Source organism: Neopelma chrysocephalum, unplaced genomic scaffold (genome assembly GCF_003984885.1).
Source record: "Neopelma chrysocephalum unplaced genomic scaffold, ASM398488v2 Primary Assembly neopelma1_26, whole genome shotgun sequence".
Classification (NCBI taxonomy): Eukaryota; Metazoa; Chordata; class Aves; order Passeriformes; family Pipridae; genus Neopelma; species Neopelma chrysocephalum.
The window spans coordinates 6,784,540-6,805,034 of NW_020897695.1; the positions used below are offsets into that span (position 1 = coordinate 6,784,540).

At 41.1% G+C, this 20,495-nt stretch overlaps 1 protein-coding gene across 8 annotated transcripts in view; it reads left to right on the top strand.

Moving 5' to 3' along the window:
* The window catches only part of RARB (retinoic acid receptor beta), a 292,148-nt gene that overhangs the window by 244,281 nt on the left and 27,372 nt on the right, over window positions 1-20,495 (top strand). For all 8 annotated transcript variants that reach the window (XM_027675409.1, XM_027675408.1, XM_027675412.1 and 5 more), the window contains one exon: window positions 1,206-1,347. In XM_027675409.1, the coding sequence (XP_027531210.1) occupies window positions 1,206-1,347 (142 nt within the window). The remainder of the gene's footprint in view (window positions 1-1,205; window positions 1,348-20,495) is intronic.

Sequence of the window (20,495 nt, forward strand, 5' to 3'; positions counted from 1 at the left end):
CATTTCTAGTAGAGCCAATTCTGTAGCTTACCATGATCACATCTTTAGACAAATGCATTGTGGGCACAGAGCTATCGTCTGCGGCATCAAGTTTACGGCTTTCCTGCAGGGCGTAAACATGTGGCTGGATGAAGAGTTTTAACCTCTCAAGCCCTCCAACAAAAATTAAATTGCTAACTATTCTTCCATAATGCTGCGATGTTGACTGAAATTTGACCCTGGTGCTTGCTGAAACGATTTTCAAAATCTGAGTGAGAAGGTTAAATAGTGCTGTCAAATTTCCAAATGTCTGTTGCAGAAATCTTTCACTGAGTATCTGTGGGTTGAGCTCTAAAATGCTTAAAGTAATCCTCTTTTTTTTCTTCATTATTATATGATATTATCTAAAGCTTGGGATTTAGTGCAGATAAAGAAATTAACTTGGGGTTTGCCTTTTTTCTGTGCCACCTAACCGTACCATTTATGGCTGTTTTTCTCTTTTTCACTTGTTGGAGGAGGAATTCAATGAAATGCTGTTCCTTAACTACAAACCAGACCTCTAGGTTTCTTTAATTTCTGTTCGAGATCATTGTAATTACTTGATTATTTTCACAGCTGTATCTGAGTAAGAAAAAGAGTGCTGTAATTGGCAACTTTTACAAGTTCACAACTCAATAACCTGATGCTGGAACTGTTCCACCTGCAGAAGCCTCATTAATTGCTGTAGGAGTTTCAGCAGTTAAGAAACCTGGGTTTCAAATTATTTCTCTTTTGACATGTAGCCTTCGAACTAGAGAATCTCTGCAGTAACAAAATACACAGGACCTTTAGGCTGAGGGAGTCTATTGGTTATTTGACAAATGTTTGACTTCCGAGTGGATCTGTTAGGAAGGCTCTTTACCCAACTCATTAATTACATTCATAAGTCCAAACCATTTTTATTTGAGCTTTTTTGTAAAATCTAGGACTTAATTTCCTGAATGCTCTTACTAATTCTTTTTTATTTTGGCCTTAGGTTGGATTGTATAATTAGTTTTTATTTAAGAGATGAGTCGCATGTTGCAAGAAATAGTACTAAATTATAATAAGACTGAGTCTTTAAAGATGCCGTACTCCAGTCATAACTTTGAATTTATTTTTGTTATTTTAAAACAACATTGGTGCCTGTCTCTAAGGGTTATTGGAATCTCAAAAGTTTACTTGATTTCTTTTTTCCTTAATTTCAGGGCTTTTTCCGCAGGAGTATCCAGAAGAACATGGTTTACACATGTCACAGAGATAAAAACTGTGTTATCAATAAAGTTACCAGAAATCGCTGCCAGTACTGCAGACTACAGAAGTGCTTTGAAGTGGGAATGTCCAAAGAATGTAAGTTGTCTTCAGAAACAATTTATTGTTTGTCGTATCCTATGTATATGTGGCAGTCCTAAGGGAAAAAATTATTATGCAATTATGTGATTGAAGCCAGTATCTACATTCATAGGTTAAGAAAGGAGTATGAATTTAGTACACAACTTTAGACTTGTACTTTATAAACTTCTAAGTCCTTAACTTTGCAGCCTAAATGCGATCAGTTAAGACCTCTTAGTGCAACACACTTCTTGTGAGGCATGGCCACCCCATGTGAGTGTGAGAATGCCAAGTGGGTAGTTTTGCCAGGTTTTCTGAAAGAACAAACCCACAGGTACTTGCTTTAAGATTGGATTATCTCCCATCTGCTCTAGAAATGGCTTTCTGTGACAAGGGTGTAAGGGGAAGAGTAGTGGCTTCTTAAGCTTGGTTTCAGTCCTTCCTCTGCCTGGCAGACTGGCTTGAGGCTTTGCTGGGCTTGGGGTCAGCCTAGGCTGTCACTTCACAAGGGCTTCCCACTGCAGCAGCCAGCAGCCTGCTTCAGCCCTACACCTTCTCCCTCACACCAGTGCAGATGCTTGTGCCAGAGGGCCCCGTTTTAGCGGTAGCACCAATCTGTGCCATTTTACAAAACTGATGGTATAATGGCCTCGAGCCTTCTGTTTTTGCTGCCTGGACCCTCGCTGAAAGGTGAAAGGAGCCGGCAAATCCTCTTCTAAACCTGCAAAGCCAGTAAACCTGACTGTGCAAAAGTGCTGCCAAGCACACCAAAAACCTAAGGGATTTTCCTCTCCCTTCTTTTCTAGAAATCTCTGGTTTGCCCTTTAAATTAACATTTTAAAGTATTCTTGTAGAAATATGTGATTTTTCTCTTTTTCCAGTTTATTGATATCTGCGTCAAGCCTGAAAATATAGCTAAAAAAGCCTTTCTCAAATCCCTATGGAGTAATGCTTCTGAAACTTTCTCATTTTTTATGGGATTAATTACAGTAGCAAAAAAGTCTTTCATGTAGTGATTTGTTGAATTGTTGAGGGTTTTGACCTCTGTCAGTGATGTTCCTGATTTCAGTAGGTCAATTCCAATAATAAACGCTACAGAAATTTGCAGTGTGTGCATAAGAGAGGAGGAAAAATTGCCCAACACCACTTTTTAACTTTAATTTACCTACAAGAGCGATTTTTAAGACCAAAGGAAAAGAAAGTTGACAGTGATTAGACATTTATATCTGAACTGCAATTTAAACCAGTTCTCATCTTCAGCATTTTGTCTTTCTGGATTATGTGGGGCATCCCAGTAGTTCCATTCTCCATACTTGGGAAGGAGCCAAAGCAGTCCTAAAGTCACACTTGTCCCTCCTCGTTGCATACTATTTCTCTCTCCCACCGTCTCTTTCTTCTCTGAGAAAGAATGTTGAGGAGTGCAGAAAGAACCAGATATATCTCTAGAAACTTTGTGCTGTGTTTCCTGCTCCTTTTCATGGAAACCTGAAATTGTGGTTTTTGAAAAGTTTCAGGCTACTGGGGGAGGAGGTCTTGGGATTTTCATTATTTCACTGTCCTTGTTGGGTTTTCTAGTTTTCTTGTGTACCTGAAGTGCAGTTATCTATACTTAGGTATAGATCTGCTGGAGTGGAAACCATGATGGGAGTAAAAGAGAAGGTAGGCTAAAAACAAAGATGAAAGAGGGAATGAGGGGGATTTGATTGATAGGTATTTGACTGCATATGTATCTGTGCACATGAAGCTTTTTTCTTTGATAAAAACAGTGTGATGCAGTTTGGAAGAAAAGAAAAAGCACTTTTCTCACCTGAGGGCTTGTTGGTCTTGAGTTCTTAAGGATTTTATTGCTGACGTGGAATAGTAATCTTATTAAATGCTGTAACGTCACATTGCAGTAGGTTTTGGAAATATCAGCAGTATTTCTAACATGTTAACCAAAGATACTTTGGATAAACTATAAAGGCTTACTGCCTTTTAGGTGATGGATTGTTTTCTCCCATAGGGTAGCTGGATCTTTGCCAGCAAGAATTAAGGTTTTGCTCTGCCTGTTTCCTGGGGTGAACTGAGTGAAATTGCCCTTTGGCAGTTGCCTTTATCTCAAACCACTACAGGCATTAAAAGGGGGATAGCAGGTTGGAGGGGGAACAGAGGATCCTAGGGAGAAGTGAGGGATGTCCTCTGGCTGCATTTCTGTAGAAGGCATTTGCAAAGGAACAGAGAAATTATTTTAAATGTCATCAGTTTGAATGCAGTGTGTCTTGTCTTCTGGGTTTAAGAACTTAAGTCTGAAGTGATTCTGTGTCATCCCTTCATAAACAGGAGCTTTTCATCTCTTAAAAGATTTGAAAAACTATTTTCTTATCTGACCTTCTTTCATACATATCTCTAGATTTCAACTCCATTTCTTTAGAAGTTTATGTAAACAAAGACACATCTGTCACTCGGCTTTTTCTCACCAGATATAGGTCTTTCTTTTCCCCCCAGTGCATTATTCACATTTTGTTTTTCTGTCTTCTTACTGTTCTGTTACCTTGTAACGTGTAAGCCATGAACAAAGGACAGAAAAAAGTATCAGAGAAATCTCACAGGGCAACAAGCCTACAATGCTCAAACCAGTCCCAAATAGGGAAAATAATCGAGGTGGGCACCTGCAAATAGGAACCCCAAGGTCTGTTCCCAGGAGCTAGGGAGGAGTAAATGCTGATTTTCAGTATACAATCTATGTTTAAAAGCTACAGTCCTGTGTTTATTTGTTCTGCCTTTAAAGGGCATTCAAAAGTACTTGCATATGCAACTTCCTTTGAGCTTAATGAGCCTTCCACGCAAACATCAGAGAAGAGATGGGAACTGGGTGCCTACCCAGTGTGATAAGTAGGGTTTTAAGAGTGGGGGTACAGTGTTTTGAAAGAGAAGAGCTACTGAGCATTTCTTGTATGCTTTTATCTTGTTTCAGGGAATGAAGTGAGATGATGAAGGAATGCACCGAATTTGCATTTCTTTATAGGTTGTTTTGTTCGTGTAGGGGAAAAAAAGTTACCTTGGACCCCTTGTTACTCCCCAGATCTGATCAAGAGAGGTCAATAACAAGACTGCCTCCAGGGCAGGAGTGTAGTTATTTGCCTTGTGATAATATCTGCAAGACCCGCTGAAACTGGATCCCACTAGTGTAGGGACCAGCTTTCATTGTATAGTTCCTGTTGCAAAAAGTTTGTGCTCCAAACAGACAAGACAAAGGGTGTGAGGGGAAACGACTTAGTGATGACTGCCTTATCTTCCTACAACAGGGCAAAACACAGCTTGAAATAAAGCCCTGTTGTCTCTCATCAGATACCCTTCCTTCAGAAACTCCTGAGCTGTTTCTGCAACCTGAGCTGCACCTCTCGGTGTCATGGCCTGGAGTCAGCCCATCCACCAGCACCACATCAGGTTTGGGGACTGCTGTATGGCTGTCCCACCTCAGTTCATGTGTGGGTTCTTAGGGGTATGTAGGTCCAGTGAGGCTCTTGTCCCCACTCCAGACCACTTCTGTCCTTCTTACTCTTCCAGCCCCTTAATTTTTTAAATAACCAAGTAGAGACAAATGGTGGTCACATAGGGTTCTTTTTTTGCTGCTGCTGAAGTGAGAAGGCCACTAAGGCTGACAGTGGTTCATTATGTGATGGAGAGCCTTAGGAAACTAACCTTTGCCCTTCTATTACGTGATCTCTAAGCTGATGTTGGAGCACCATCCTTGGCCTGACCCCAGGTGTCAGCAAGCAGCTCACTGTTGCCTGGATGCGTGGACCTCGGTGCTCAGGAGCTGGTGAGGGGTCATACATACAGCGCTGCCTCCTGCAAATAAGGGAGCACACGGGAAGCTGGGCAAAACTTTCCAACACTAATGCTGGATTCTGGAACAAGATGTTTTGTAAGATGAAGCCTGCCCTTAAAGAAAACCTAAACTGATTTTTTGTAGGTACAAGTGGGAAGAAAAGGGAGTTTCCTTTTGCCATAACTGCCCAGCTTAGCCCAGCAGCTCTTCCATCCTCTTTCATAAAATTTGCAGGCTGCAGGGACTGTCACTGTACTTGATGATCTTTGGGATCCCATCAGGCACAACGCAGCCCACATATCAGGGTGCAGTGCAGAGAAGCCCTCTGTACTGGCATAAACGTTGTCTGCAGTGAGCTCTAATAAAGCAAAATTATGTTTATAAAGGTATAGAATTGTTCCAGATTGCTTCAGTGCATTGAAGCAATGTTGAGATTTGTAAATCTGCTTACAATTAACCTCTCTAGAGGGAGGGCAGGAGGAAGGGAGGGAATGCAGGGAAATTATCATAAAGAGGAGAGAATCCAGTTTCTGTGCTCTGTATTTGTTTTTGTTTTTTTAAACTCACACAGAAATGTCTGTTACTCCTTGTCACAGGCTTAGATTTTATAATATATAAATGTTCATGCTTCTTAGAACATATGATCACATTCTGCTACCGAACAATAGAATGAATGGATTTACTTATTTTCATTCTGGTTTAAATTGGCAAGCAGGAAACATCGACTTGAAGAACTGTCATGTTTGTATTTTATATTTTTGTTTAATTGTTTTTCAGACTCCTTAGGGAAGCATGATTCCATCCTCAATGAGTGGCTAAGTGGAGGGCTAGTCTGCGTAGTTGCATTTGAGACATTCATGCAGATTTCACTGATGTAATTTTAAAGCAAATTAATTAGAATGCATGAAATCTTTATTTAGATGCTTTTAGTCAGAACTGAACTGGTTTATTTTTATTCTTTTTAGGCAGCAGGAAGCACTGGATTTAGGAATTGTTTCTGCTTTGCTACAGTTAGATTTTTAACTGGATGCCTAAATACCACACAGTGACTGGGGGCTTTTTCAGAAATTCCAGTGCAGTTGCCTCACCTGTTAACTCGCCTTGCTTTCTCAAGGGGCAGGAGCTAAATATCAGAGTGGAAATCACAAACCTCTGAATTCTGTTCTGGGACTAGTTCCTCTCTCTAAATGCTATGAGCTGATTAGACTGTCATTCCTAACTTGAGAGGTGAAAATGGTGGTTTTTTACAGGGACTGGGAGACCTTGTGCAAGCAAGTGCTTTGAAGGTAGAAAGATGTAAACTGTGAAAAATACTAATTAAATTAAGGATTTAAGTATATAGATAGTGGGGAAGCTGTGCCCCCACCATAGAGATCACATTTTTTTCCTTTTGTTCATTAAGGTTGGATTGGTTTGGAGATTTTTTCAGTTGCTGATCAGATAGGAAAGGTTGTACTTATTTTTTTCAGGCTGAGAAATTGGTAACTTTTAAAAGTTAATGCCAAACTTTCAATATCACTGGCAGGGAAACTTTTTTTAGGATGAGAGCAAAGCCAACGGGAAGGGTCTTCCTGCAACAAAACCCACAGTGCTCCAGTGTCAGCCTGTGCTCTGCCAGAGATAATGCAGACTTTGTTATGCTGGGTGGCTGAAAATGATCTATATACAATTAAAATTCTCTTGTAGAGAACTGAGTTCTACTTGTTGCACATTGTTTCCCATGGTTAAACAAGCATGTCTTGATTTTCATATCGGTTTGTTGTCTTCAAAGAAGCAGATCGGCTTTTCTTTTCTCCTTTTGGGGTCTGCCTCTTTTGTGTTTTAGCCTTTCCCCCTGATTTTGCATAGCTTTCACTTGCCAGCTTTAATGTTTAAAGGAACAACTTAGATTGAATGTTATTATCCATAATTTACTCTATGTTCTGTGAAGATGGTTATGTAATAGCAGTAATTGCATCAGCTCACCTAATGAGCTTTCCCTCCAGTGCCATGTACAGCAGATTAATAGCCCATGAATTCATTTGCAGCTCGTTGTCTCTCAGAAAAGTATTTCAGGCAGCAATTAATAAACTGCTAAAGAAAATAACATAAAAAATGATTTTTTTTTTTTTTATTATGTTAACTCTCCAGCTGAACAATTTATTGGCACCTTTCATGATGCGGCTAAGTAAATTCTCTCCTAATTCCTCAAGCAGAGTGTGATTAGTGAACCCTGCTCAACTCAGGACTGTTTGGTAATTAGTCTGATCCTTATATCCTAAAATGTTGGAGAAAAGTATGTGCAGCATCTAAGGTTCTCTTAGATGCCTTTCAGACATTACGCAAATAGCTATAACTTTAAACTGTAACACGCTAGTGCTGCAATTTTTTTCCCCCTCATTCTTGCATAGAAAACCATAATTGTGTAAGCTGAGAATTGAAGACCTCGGCCAATAAACAACCCCTGGCACTGTTTCTGTGCTGCTTTTTGTGGGCTCCACCATCCCGTACCTCCCAAGTGGTGGGACAGAGCCCAGAGCTGACCAAGAAGGGTCAAGGGGCGCTGCTGCCCTGCGAAAGGTAAACCAGCGGTCAAATGCCACTGGAGAGGGAGATGCCAGGAGAAAAGCATGGAGAGGGAAGACAGAGCAGGGAGAGCCCCATGTTTAGCAGTGTAAAAGGGAATGAGATGATTAAAGCTGATTGGAGAAGAGCAGCAGTGAGATGCCAGGACTGTGAGCATCTTTGTAGGGAAAATGTCTGGGAAAAGAGAGAGACACTGGCGCACGTGGCCAAACTTGCCAGGCTGCCCTAGAATTACTATTTCCAAGCTGTTTGGTTTTTGGGGGCTTTTTTTGGTGGTGTTGGTGTTTTGGATTTTTTTTTAATTGAATGTCTTTATCAAGTTTTTAATGTTTTATTTATTTCTTTTTCAAAAGAGACAGTTATCTTTGTGCTGCCACCACCCCTACTCCCCCAATCCGAAGGAAGCACTAAGGCTTGGCTTGGCTTTAAAAGTAGTAAAATATATATTTTAAAACCTTTTCCCTTATTTTGGACTCTTGAGGACTGAGTAAGCATAAAGGGAATTCCTTCAATAAGCTCATACAGAGATTGATTACATGTCCTCAGCTGGAAGTTACATTAAGACTTATCCACTAAGGTATAGCTACTGTGGTGAACTTTTCAACGCTCTCTGCTGTCTCTATGACAACACGGATCCTGGCAGAAGTTACCAGGGCTTGTGTGCTCTCTGCAGCCTTTGTCTGCATCCATCAATCCTAGTCCTCAGCGACTGTAAATGTGTGCCTTTCTTACGTTTTTGCTTAACAAGGTGTTTTATTAAATTTGTGACACTTCTAAAGTTATTATGCTAATCATTTGTACTGCAGTACCTGACCATGCTCTGAAAGAGAAGTGCTATAAGAAAGGATTTTCTGAATGGCTTTTAGTCTTGTCCTGTGGAAGAAATTCAGCTGAACAACACAGAGTCCTTGTGCAAGTAACTTTTCTTTCATTATAGGTGAAACGTGGAGATAACTGGAGCCAGCAAAAAGTGTAATGTGCATACAGTCTGATTTCTGATTACACCTGCAGCACACTCCAGAGAAGTGTGTGCTACTGTTCAGTGTTCTAGCAAAGGCCTCAGACCTTATTGAACTCTTCCTTGTTTTAAGGGAGCACATGTTGTCAGAGCCCATGGTGTGGCTAATGCCTGTCTGTTGGTGCTTGCAGCTCAGGTTTCTATGGCTGTCCTGCCATGTGCCACTTTCTCTGGAGATCCAACTCTTCCTTGAGGACAGTTGGCACTGAGACAGGTCTAATTTTAATTTTTCACGCCTTTGGGGTGTTTTAGGGATCATCACGTGCTTTCTTCTGTCAGTTTCCCAGTAAATGGCATTTTGGGCAGATATCTCTTACAAAACCACTTCTCAACATGGACCTGGTTCTTTCCATGGACTTTTTATGTTATTTCTTGTTCCCCACTTTGGTTTATAGCATTATTCCAGATTGTACCTGTGGAGACACTGGCTCTATGCATTTGTGTTGCCATTGCAGGTAGCCTTTGCCTGTTCTTGAGTTTAGTATCCCAACGGCTTTCATGGCAAGGAAAAACCTGGGTTATCCTTTCTGCCCTGTGCTGTGCTGGGCAATGCTGCTGTAAGAGCAGATGGGAAATCTGGAGGTAGCCAGTCCTGCCAGTCCTACCAGTCCCTGCACTCGTAAGCAGGATGGTGAGGCCACATTTGCTTGGTCATGCAGACATAACTACTGAGACCCCAATCCCATGACCTCAAAGGCTTTGTTTCAGAGCTCCCATTCTTCCTTTGTGTACTCAGTTCACTGCTTCATATTCCTCATTCGGATCATCTTCTTGTTTAGGGATGCAGGGCATCTTTGATGCATCTCTTTCTCCTAATTGCTGTTGTGCCATGTGGCTTGTGCTTTCTCTACTGGCACCTTGTGGTTTCTCTGCCATCTTTTTTGCTCCCTGTGAATGCCTTTTTTTTTTTTTTCTTATTTTGGGATATTGAATCCAAAGGATGGAGAAATGTCAATGAGATAAATATCAGTCTGGGAACGAGCAAATTGCCAGTGTCCTGGGCCTTGAAGCTAAACATGGCTTATTTGGTTGTCAGGCCAACCTGAAAATGTTATCTACAGTAGCCAAGGTTCATGAGAAATGCAGTAAATTGTTCCCAAGAGTTCTGGGAAGTCTGAACTGCAGCAACCCGAATGTGCCTGAAGGACTCATATCAGAGGAGACACATATTTGGTCCTACCCTTTAGAAGAAACATATGTGAGAATGCATACATCTTCCTGATGGTTTATATCTGCAAACTTGGTTCTTTGTTTTCCTAGTGATCACTTTGCTGGAAATGGTCTTGCATAGGGTAGGTGCCTCTGCAGCAGGCAAAGAAACAAAGCTCATGCAGGCCTCTCTGCAGAGAGCAGCTCCTGTGCTGATGGCGTGGAAGATAGAAGGCAGAAGCTCAGAAACCAGTAAGATCTCAAAGACAGTTTGGGAAGATCTCTACATAAGTAGATGAGGCCGTGGATTTCCCTCTGCTACTGTCAGGTTCTTAGGACTTGCTTTCATCCGCTCTATGAATTGTTATAGCAGAGGGAGTTTTCCATTGCCCTGCCTGTGATAAGCCAGCTGACACGTTGCAGCTCCTCCTGCTGGGATGCTGGCCCTAGGACCGTGCTCTAAAAATAGCCTTGATTTGTTTTTAGTTTGACTTTGAATCACATGCTCATTTTAAAATACATTGGAACAGTTAATCTCCAGTTCTTCAGCGCTCATGTGGAAAGTGTAAAGGATTTTTTAAAGTAGATGGTGTACAAGCAGAAGAAATAACACTTTTTTTTTATCCTAACTTAAATAACACTCAGCTGGTAATTCTATAAAAGGAAAAGGAAAGATCATAAAGCATTGGGATTTCTAATTTCCTTGGGTCCAAGATGAACAGGAATGGTTTTGCCCAGTCTTACTTTACTCCAGTATTTGCTTGCATGTTTGCATGTTTTTGAAAGCTCTTAAATGTTTAAATCTAGGTCTCATGAAAAGTCTGTCAGTCAGACAACAGCTCTGAAACTTGACTTCTACAAGTTGTAGCTTAAAGCCCTACAGGCGGTGCCTGTGGCTGATCGGCATTTAATGAGCTGTGGGATCATTTCTTAGTGCTGTGCATCCATAACCAGTTGCTTGTTGTTGATATAAACAGATTTGGTAAGTAAATGTGAGGAAATTGTCTGACTTTGGAGAGATTTACCTGAATTTCAGCATTAAAACTAAGTGGAATTCTTCCTTTCCCCTGGCAAAAAGTGCAACAGAAAGCAAACATGCTTTTAGTTGGATTACAGGCATGGTTAGTCATCTGACAGACAGTTTTAATGGAGTCAGGAAGACATGCTGGGGAAACATGCTGACCTACTTTTCTTTCTTTCTCTCTTTCTTTTTTCAAACTTTGAAGCAAGCGAAATGTTAATTTTAAAACTCCCAATAAAGTTAGACTTTGCTGAAGGAGCTCATTTGGCAATTTAATTTATTTATGCTTCTGCTTGGGGTATGATAGATCATTTTGGTAACTGAATTTCATCAGGTTGTTTTTGTTTCTGGTAGGAAATTGGGTTACATCTGAGAAATCCATGTTCTTCCCCCTTTCCAGGACAGAGCAATCAGCTTCAAGTTAATGAATGATTTAAGTCCAGTCCTCTGAGGGAGGACTTCATAAACCATTTAAAATGACAGACTAACAAAGCGTATTACAAATGTATAATTTTCAACGCATTATATTTTTAAACATTTCTTGTCTTTAAACTTGTGGGAAGAAGGATTACTGGCAGTTAGTATTGTGCAAAATGCACATTGGATTGTTTTTTCCTGTGTTAAGTAGGTCGATGCTCCACCATAAATATTTTCTTGGAGGCAGAACTTGGTGTATTTAAACTTGGGAAACTCTTAACGGTAAAACTTGAGAGCCTGAAAAAAACCCCCTTAAATTAGATAGGAAAACTTAACACTGAGGATGAATTAAGACATCACAAACAGACATACTCAGTTGAATAACACTGGATGATAAGGGAAAGCATTTCAGAAATGCTGCAGACATCACCTCACTCTCTACTTCAGCAGCGGGCACACTTGCAGTTTGTCAAATGGCTGGGGTGCCAGGTCTCTGGCAGAAGCGTGGGCTTTATTCCCTTGGCAGGTAGTTTTGGTGAAGACATCACTGCGCGGTTGAAGGAGTGGGAGAGGACATCACTCCTTGACACAGCAGTCGATCCAGAGACACTGTTTTCACCTGGTCTGTCTCCTCCTATTTCCATCATTAACAGATTTTCTGCTGTCAGTCAGCCCTGGTGCAGTGGGTGCTGCTGCAAATCCTTTGCTTCTTCTCATGTCTCCATGTTTTTATTTTAACTCTCAACTACCTGATTACGGTTCGTGTTATGGAAATAGTAACAGAATGTAAGAGAGGTAGAAAAAATGGGAATTGTTAGGAATTGCTGGACTTTACGGGGAGTAGTATTATATTTTAAAATCAAAATTATATTTCAAAGTTACGTGTTCTCTTACAAAGCATAATACTTTTATATATTGTGTACTTTTAGAGGATGTTCCAGTAGCAAAGATTGAGTTTTTATTTTTTAGGGTTTTAAAAATTAAATTAGCCATTTGGTAACCCAGAGACATCAGTAGAGGAGGCATTAGCCCAGGAAGACAAATCAGCAGTAACTGAACATCCTTATGTTATGCTGAACTGCTGCACCTCGCGTGTTCAGCATCCCTCACTGCACTGCAGCTGTGTGAGCTGCTTCTTACACGCAAGAACTGTCTTTCCCCTGTTTTTCTTGCCATGACACTTCTTCTAGGTGACCCATGACATGGTTTGTTTTGCTTCTAGTGGAGACACAATGGGAAAACCCACTCAAAAAAGTGTCACATCTGAAATTTCATCAAGGTATGTTTTTTCCTGATACAGAAAAGCTCTTGATGCTGGAAGATGAAGCATCAGATTAGGGGAGCTTTTGTTGCTCTCTGTTGGGCAGGGAGCAGGCTAGGGCTCTTGTGTCTCAGGTTAGATGTCTCTTGCAGATTGGTGTGGAAGTCCTGAGCTAGTGTGTATTTGGTCTCATAGTTAATGTACTGTGCCACACAATCTGGTTATCCCTTTGAATAGCTCAGGGATCAAACTCGTATGATCCAGATCCCTGGAACAAGTGACATGGACAAGTGCTAGTTCGTAAGAGTCTTTTGACAGCACTTTTCTATGGGAAGGATGTTTGATTTGCCCTTTTTGATAATTTGGAAGAGAAGCTCAATGCATACTTTTTTCTTTTTTTTCCCCCTCTTTGGATGCCTCTTCAGGTGAACACTGCTATTAAGTCAGAACATCCAGAACACAATTTTAAATTGAAAAAGAGTGCAAATAATAATAATAAAAAAGATAAAAAGTAAAAGCAAGAGGATAGCTGTTATTAAGAAAAAGAAGCCCCTTTATGTTCAAACCTCTCTCATAATACAGGAAAAAGTACACAGGGGCAGAGGAGAATAAGCATAAATATTTTATTCCTTTAATTCTGCAGAAGGCTTAAATTCTGCCTGTCCTAAAGAGAGTCAGAGTTTTTTCTTGGCAACTTTTCCTCTTGTTTTCTAAGTCAGTTATAGCTACTTCATATGTTTATTAAGAACACTTTTCCTGCTAGAATTAAAGCACTGTAAGCCATGAAAATACATAAAATTGTACAGACATATCAGCAGCCTCTCACAGGGTATGCAGTATGAAACCCCATGACTTTTGGGGTCTTCTTTCTTGCTGAGGGGATGAAATGGTGAGGTAACCCCATGGTAAAGTGGCCTTGCACTAATGAAGGAGGAATATTTAAAAATATTCCCTAGAAACTGGGGTGTGGGAAAAGCGAGGCAATTAAGAGGAATCACTAGATATCCTGTCTTAACAGTTTATTATATATTTTTTTAATGAGTATTTAATCTCTAATGCTGTGTGATGGATTAGAAAAGGGGGGACTCAGGCCTCTTTCTGTACATACTTTTATGTTTCCCCTTCATTGAACATTTTCTCTGGGCGAATTGTTTAACTTGAGCTGGTTGGAGGTGTTCCAGCACAGCAAGGCTCTGCAGAAAAATAACACTGGGTTGAATCCCAAAATGCAGAGTTGTCCACACTGTTGTGTTTTGCAAAATCTCAGGATGAGTTATGAGGGGGGCCGGGAAGGAGCCTTGTCTGTTCCTGTCCTCCACGATGTGCATCCCAGGCCCTGAGGGACTTGCCTGTGCTGTGTCTGCCACGCAGCCTGGGGCTCTGGGGCAGTCCTGCAGCTGGCTGGGCAGGTGGATGTTCGGCAGCTCTTTCAGGAACTGAAACAGAACTGAATAAACCTCTGCTTTTGGAAATCTGAGTTTTCAGCCAGTGCATCCCATGACAGTTGTAGCTCTGGAATAATATTCTGAGGACCTCGTAGAAACGCTTCTGTTAGTGTGTCTTGCATCTTGCACTTACCAGTCTTGGAGAAGACCGTCCTAGCTGCAAGGAGGCATCCAACTTGTGTATGATGAGTTCAGGGCACAAACCCACACTGTTGAAGGACATGAAAGATTTGTCATTGGCAAGAATGAGATAAGATGGGGGTAGGAACCACTAGTAATGCCAGTTAATCCTGTGCTTGGTAGTCATTTCTAATGCCAACTAGGGACCACCACCCTCATTTAGTTAACGACCAGCTCTGTGTTGAATTCAGTCTCCTTGCCCAGCCCTTGGCTTCCCTTTCAGATGTCATCTCATGTCCAAGTTGCATCCTTTGTTTTCATGGAGAAGTCTGGGAAAACTAGGTCAGTTTATCCAAGTAGAAATTATTATTTTATTGAGTTAACTCTGTGTTGACCTGCTGCCTGTTTGGCTTCTCAAAATGAACTCCCTTGTGTGGACTAAGTCTTGCCCTGGAAGTTGGAGAGCCCTCAGTAATCACTTTGATTTCAAATCAACAATAAAAAGGCTGCTTTTTTTAGTGTCTTGCTGTTTCCTGGAAAAAAGTGTCTGTCTGCTTTGCTCCTTGTACGATCACTACATCAGGCTGATCTGGAGTACTGTGAAAGTGCTTAATGTAAAAAGGTTATGTGCTGGCTTTACTGGGGATATTTAAAAGATCTTACGGAGAAATCAGGATTTGATGCTGCTTGACCCTGTCTGACAGAATTAAGCTCTTTAAGCCAGTCCTGTAGTTACTAGCATGCCTTCTTTTTAAAATAATCTGGTCCTCTTACTCCTGCTATTTTAGAATTACAGTCCCAGACAAGAAAGCAATTTTTTTTTTTAAATGAAAGAATAGTTGGAATGTATTTTAGAAGAACTTCTTTGGCATTGTACATAAAAGATAAGATATATCAAAATAGACAGTCTGATAATTAGGTGCAGGCTTGTGGAGTGATTCATGTCATAACGTGAGTGCTGAAACAGCTGAGGTTGCTGCAGGTGTGTTAAGGGAATTCGACCCCGTAATGCTGTGATGCTTTTGCCTCTACATAAAGCAGGAGTACAGATGTCCAGAGAGCCTGCATTAATAGATGAGAAGCAGTATTTCTGCATGTGAGTTATGGATGGAGCAATGTTTATTAAAGGTACAAACAACAGCCTTTGTCTCCCAGTCAGCGTTTGCTTCAAAGAGCAAAACCGGCTGCTGTCCCAGGCACAGAGATCCTGGCCATGAGCTGGAGCGTCAGCTGCTGCAGGTTGAGCCTGGCTGGGGCTCAGTGCCGAGTAATGCCATGCATGGGCAGAAAGGGATCCAAAGAAAAACCTGGGAGGGAAAGGCCTTTCCAGTGCCTCAGCTCATGGGTGTAGTGCTTCAGGGTGGGCAGTGAGACGCTAAAGCTGAAACTTGTTTACCTGTGGCAGCAGCCAGCTTCAGCAGGGCTTTTATGGGAATCCGGTGATGTTGCCAGCCTGACGCTCCCTGAGCCTGCTGGCTGCCTCTGTGCGGCTTTCCTGAAATCCTGAGATGGAAAGAAAAAGAAGTCCCCTGACCTCACTCCTTGATTTCTCCTTAAGTTCCAGTTTGTGAAAAAAGGACGATGTAATCCTAAGAAAAAGTACTCCACCCTAACAACAAATCTGCAGATTGTTTATTCCAGTTGCTCAGCTTTTGGGAAGGGAGAGGATGTAAACAACACGCTACAATGCAGTGAGATGCAATAGTGTTGTTTGAGCATACTATTTTCCTGTTTGGTGAAGTTTTTCTTGTAGTAATATGGCAAAACAGTTTAAAAAAACAGGGACTGTTCTTTAAAAAATCCAACCCACCTGCAGTCCAAGGCCCCTGGCCAGTGCTGGCCCACCAGCTGTGTTGGACTGTGCATCAGTGTGAGACTTAAACAGGCAATTTTTTTTGGCTGATCTTGCAGTGCTTTTAGGTCCACCTGGTTAAGTGGTATAGTTCTTCCCTTCTCTTGCTGCTGGGCTGCCTCTCATGGTGGAGCAGGTCATTCAGCAGCAACTTCAGGCAGTCGGGAGGGAAGCCCAAGCAGGGAGGTTGAGTGTGGCTGTGGGGCTCACGCTCTGTCCCCCCTGCCCTCCACTTTGGGGGCCAATCCTGGCACCTTGAGAGATGGAAATAAACTCCCAATCTCAATTCTATTTTATTTTGTTTTAGTAGTAGGAGTATCAGCAAGCCTTTGCCCTTAGGAAGGAATGTGTGTAAGTTCATAATGGCGTATTTTGCACATTTGCTTCAGAGGAATAGGTAAATAGTAGCTGAGCTATTTCTTTGCTTTTATTATCCCTGGCCTAGTGGGAGGCCAGGGCTGCAAGCTGTAGTGCAGGCTAACGCTGCGATTCAAGACTGCAGCTCCCTTTCTTAAAACATGCCGAGAACAACTGTTCCTCCGCCTTCATGAGCTCAATTTACGGTTGCGGGAGGCAATGTGTTCTTTGTGCTTGATGAAGTACACCGCGCACGCAAGCCTCTTCAGACGTGTTGTCAGTTGGCAGCTCTCTCACTAGATGCACCTTTACACAATTGCACAAGGCACCAGGAGGTACAAATGTGAAATTTAGCCTTGGGGGCAAAACAAAGAAATGAAACTTAGGTATGAATGCGGTGTTATCCATCTGCAGATACCGATATTAGACCTGATCTCCCACTACGCTACTGTAGTTCTGCACTAATAGGACTCCGCTGCGATCAGTGGAGTAGCACCACTGCAAGACAAAAACAGCAGTGGGGATAAGTTGGGGCTGTTATTTTTAATTCTGGTAAGTAATGTAGGAGTGAACCCTCTTTGGGGAAAGCTAGACTGTGTTCACTGCACAAAACCACCCATAATAAAATGGAGAAATGCAGTGACACGCTGTCTTGGTATTGTTACTGAACTTCTGCTCTTCCTTCTGCGGAGCCATTGCCCTGGGTCCTAAATGTCCATGTGCAAGCAAAGGGAAGGGGTCCTCCAGCTCACCTCCTTTTTTATTTTTTTTGTAGCCTTTCCATTTGCTGTCCCATAAAGTCAGTTTTATCATACGTGATCAGAATTTGTCCTGTAGCTGAGACTCAGTCATTATGTTGAATGAATGCACTTATTATGGAAAGCTGTTTAGTTGAAGGAGTCTGTTAATGGTGTTGTCAGGAAAGAGCTTGCAATTTGTCATGGTGGGTAGCTTTCCAGTTAAGTAAAACACAAGTCATGTTCTTTTCTTCTGTGTGTGTTAGGAGGAGAAATAAAATAGCTGCAGCAGGTTGAAGTGTAAAGTGCTGCAGTCGGGCCAGGCAGTGGGCAGGAATAGGGTGCAGTGTCTGGTCTTAGCTTGCAGCCATGCACTTCTCTGGCCATCAGTAGTCCTGGATAATGCCCAACAAATTGAATTGAGGACTTTGGATAACCCCAGCATCTCCCAGTTGCGAGGCATTGTACTACCATAACTGTCTTCTAAGAGAAATTCATGTAATATGTGTAGATGAGTAGACTGATTTACCTTTTGGTGACCTGGAGAGAAAGGTCAGGTTCAGGGTATTTTTACCTGTAATCAGTTATCCATAAAGAGTTAGTATACCAGGCTTCAAGATTGTAGCTCAAAAGGGCAGTTGCTTTGAGAAGGTAGCTCGAAAGGGCACTTGAACAGCTGAAATCAGATGAGACAGATTTAATGGCCTCTTAGTGATTTCTGACTGAAAGTTCAGAGTTTGAAATTTAGGGATTTTTTTCTTTACCTGGCCTATGGTAAAAGAAACTCACTATGGCTTAATGGAAATTTATTTTCAGGCTGAGTATTTAGAAATGTTTTTCAGCTGCTGTGTATACATTTGGTTACTTCAGCTGTAAGGAAGAGAAAGAATAATCACATTGCACTTGTGGTCTTGTATATTTTTAGCTAAGGTGATAAGACACTACAATTCCAGAAAAGGTGTCCTCTGGTTCCCCGGAGTATTTCCCTTTAACCAGCTGCATGCAGAATTTTATCTAGACTGCCACAGAAGTTACTAGTAAATCCACTTGGATCTTGGCAGCCAAAACAGTAGATAGTAAGCACAATACTTTGTTTTCCTGAGGATTTGAGTTTCATGGGGATTCTGCTGCAGGCTGGCATTTCATGGTGGGTTACCCGCAGAAGCCCTGTAAGTTTGGGAAACCTCCCTAGATGGAGCGATTGATTCCCAAAGCTCCTTCCCATTCCTGCACTGAGTAGGGAAGGGGAGGATGCTATTACTCGGCAAATCTGTTGCAAGTGGCATGGTAGATCTTAATAAAAATTGCAAGTTTTTTGTTGAGAATAAGGAAGTAACTGATTTCATGCAGAATACTGAGAGAGATGGGCAGGACAGGAACTAGGAGGGAATGACAGATGAGTAGGTTAATTCAACAGCAGCACAAGATGCACAGGGACATTGCAAGACCTTCCTGTGGAGATGCTCCATCTTGCATATGGGAATTTCTGACTATATTAAGTAACTTGAGGTGTTGCTTATGTGAAATATAGATAGAAATCTATCAGTGAGTAAATTTTGTCTAAGTCGATGAGTATGGCTGGGCTATTTCCATTGCAGATATGTTGGTGGGTCTTCATGGGAATATTAGTGATTTATTCTGCCTGCAATTGTTAATGCTAACAACCTTCAATAGCTCTTTAAACATCAGCTGCTAAGAGTGTGTGGATTATCCTGTTTCACACTGCCAATTAGTTGATGATATTAAAGCACTTTGAAAATGGAAATCACAGGGCAAATGCTATTTAAACAGTTTATCATTAAAGGTATAATCGCATCTCTCCAACTACTTTGGTTGCACTATGTAGAGAGATGATAAGGGATACCAAGGAGTCTGCTTTCGTTTAATTTCATGGTATAGATGCTGTGCCCTATACATCCTGGCTCTGACTCAGCTGCTCCTTGTGCTCTCTCCTCTGCCTGCCCACACTCACATACTGCAAAACACATTTCCTTCTGGTTTTGTTCCACTTGTTTGCTGTATTTCTGTTTTTGCAACTTCTTCATTTCTCATTTGTTCTTAGAACCTGTTTGGGGAGGTTTCTATTTGTATTTCTGGAGTCCTGATTTTTATTCTTTGGGCAGTTATTACTGTGTTTGGCATGTTCTTCAGAACTTGAACCAGTCCTGAAATACTATAGTCAATATAAAGGTCGACATTAGTGGTACATTTATACACTTGGAAACAGGTTAAGGGCCTTCGGTGTTTGGGGTTTATTTTGTCCTGTCCTTCTGCAACATTCAAGCCAAATCTGCCTGTAGAAACATTCGTTTTCCTTCAGCAGTGGTTTCGGGTCTTGGATTGGCAGTTCTAGATATCTCAAGTATGCTAGCTGCTCTTTTTGGCTTCTGGATGTCTGAATAATAAAAAAAAAAAGAAAGTGAAACAATATAATTAATAATTTAAAATAAATAGATAAAAGAATACCAAAGGCATGCCTTTCAGCTATTTTCAAGGGGTATTTTTCTCAGCCTGTTGTGCATTAGCTTTTCAGTTTTGGTCCTAAGTCTGATTTCAGTTGGTATTGTTTTTCTTCAAGAGGCTAGAAACTCCTTTTTTTGCTCATTCCCTTTACTAATATTTCAGGAATGTGACAATAGCAGGTGCCAAATTTCATGTCAAAAATAAAATTTTCAGTCTGATGGGAATCCTTGAAACCACAGATCAAGTTTCAGGCCAGTTAAATAAAGCTGTAGAGCATCCATTTGTATCATTCATTCATATAATGAAACCCGTTCTTATAACTCAGTTCTTGATATATTAACCCCGCTGTTATCCTCATACATAAATGGGAGATGTGTTGCTTTCGTCAGTTATAATAGGATATAACCATATAAATCCCCTGTGCATGAATGGAAAAATAGAGGCCCTCAGGCTATAGGTATCAGAGGTCTCCCCTATACTTACAATAGCCTAATAAGGTTATTTTGAAGGCATAGGTAATTACTCACAGACTCCCTATAGCCAGTGATTCATTGTTCACTTCTGAAACATTTCTAAATGAATTATGTTTTAAACAAGCAAATTCTTGGCCTTCTCTTTTATGGGGGGAAAGAAGAGAACTGGAGGGACACAAAATTCTGCCATTTTCTGTGTTAAATAAAGTACACTGCTTGCTAGTTGAAAGGTCCCTGGTATTTGAAGCAATTTAAATACACTGCCATGTTTCTTGCTGCTTTGATTCCATGAATGCTTATTTCTGAATTTCACATTTTGATGAAAATATTATTGTTGTCATTAATTTGATATTTAGAAAAGACTGTGGATCCAAGAGCTCAGTGCAATGAATAAAACAGTTGGAGTTAACTGTCCCTGGGGATAGAATCAATCACTGTTGTAGAAGAGGGTGACATTTAAAAAAGAAACTCAGAAGA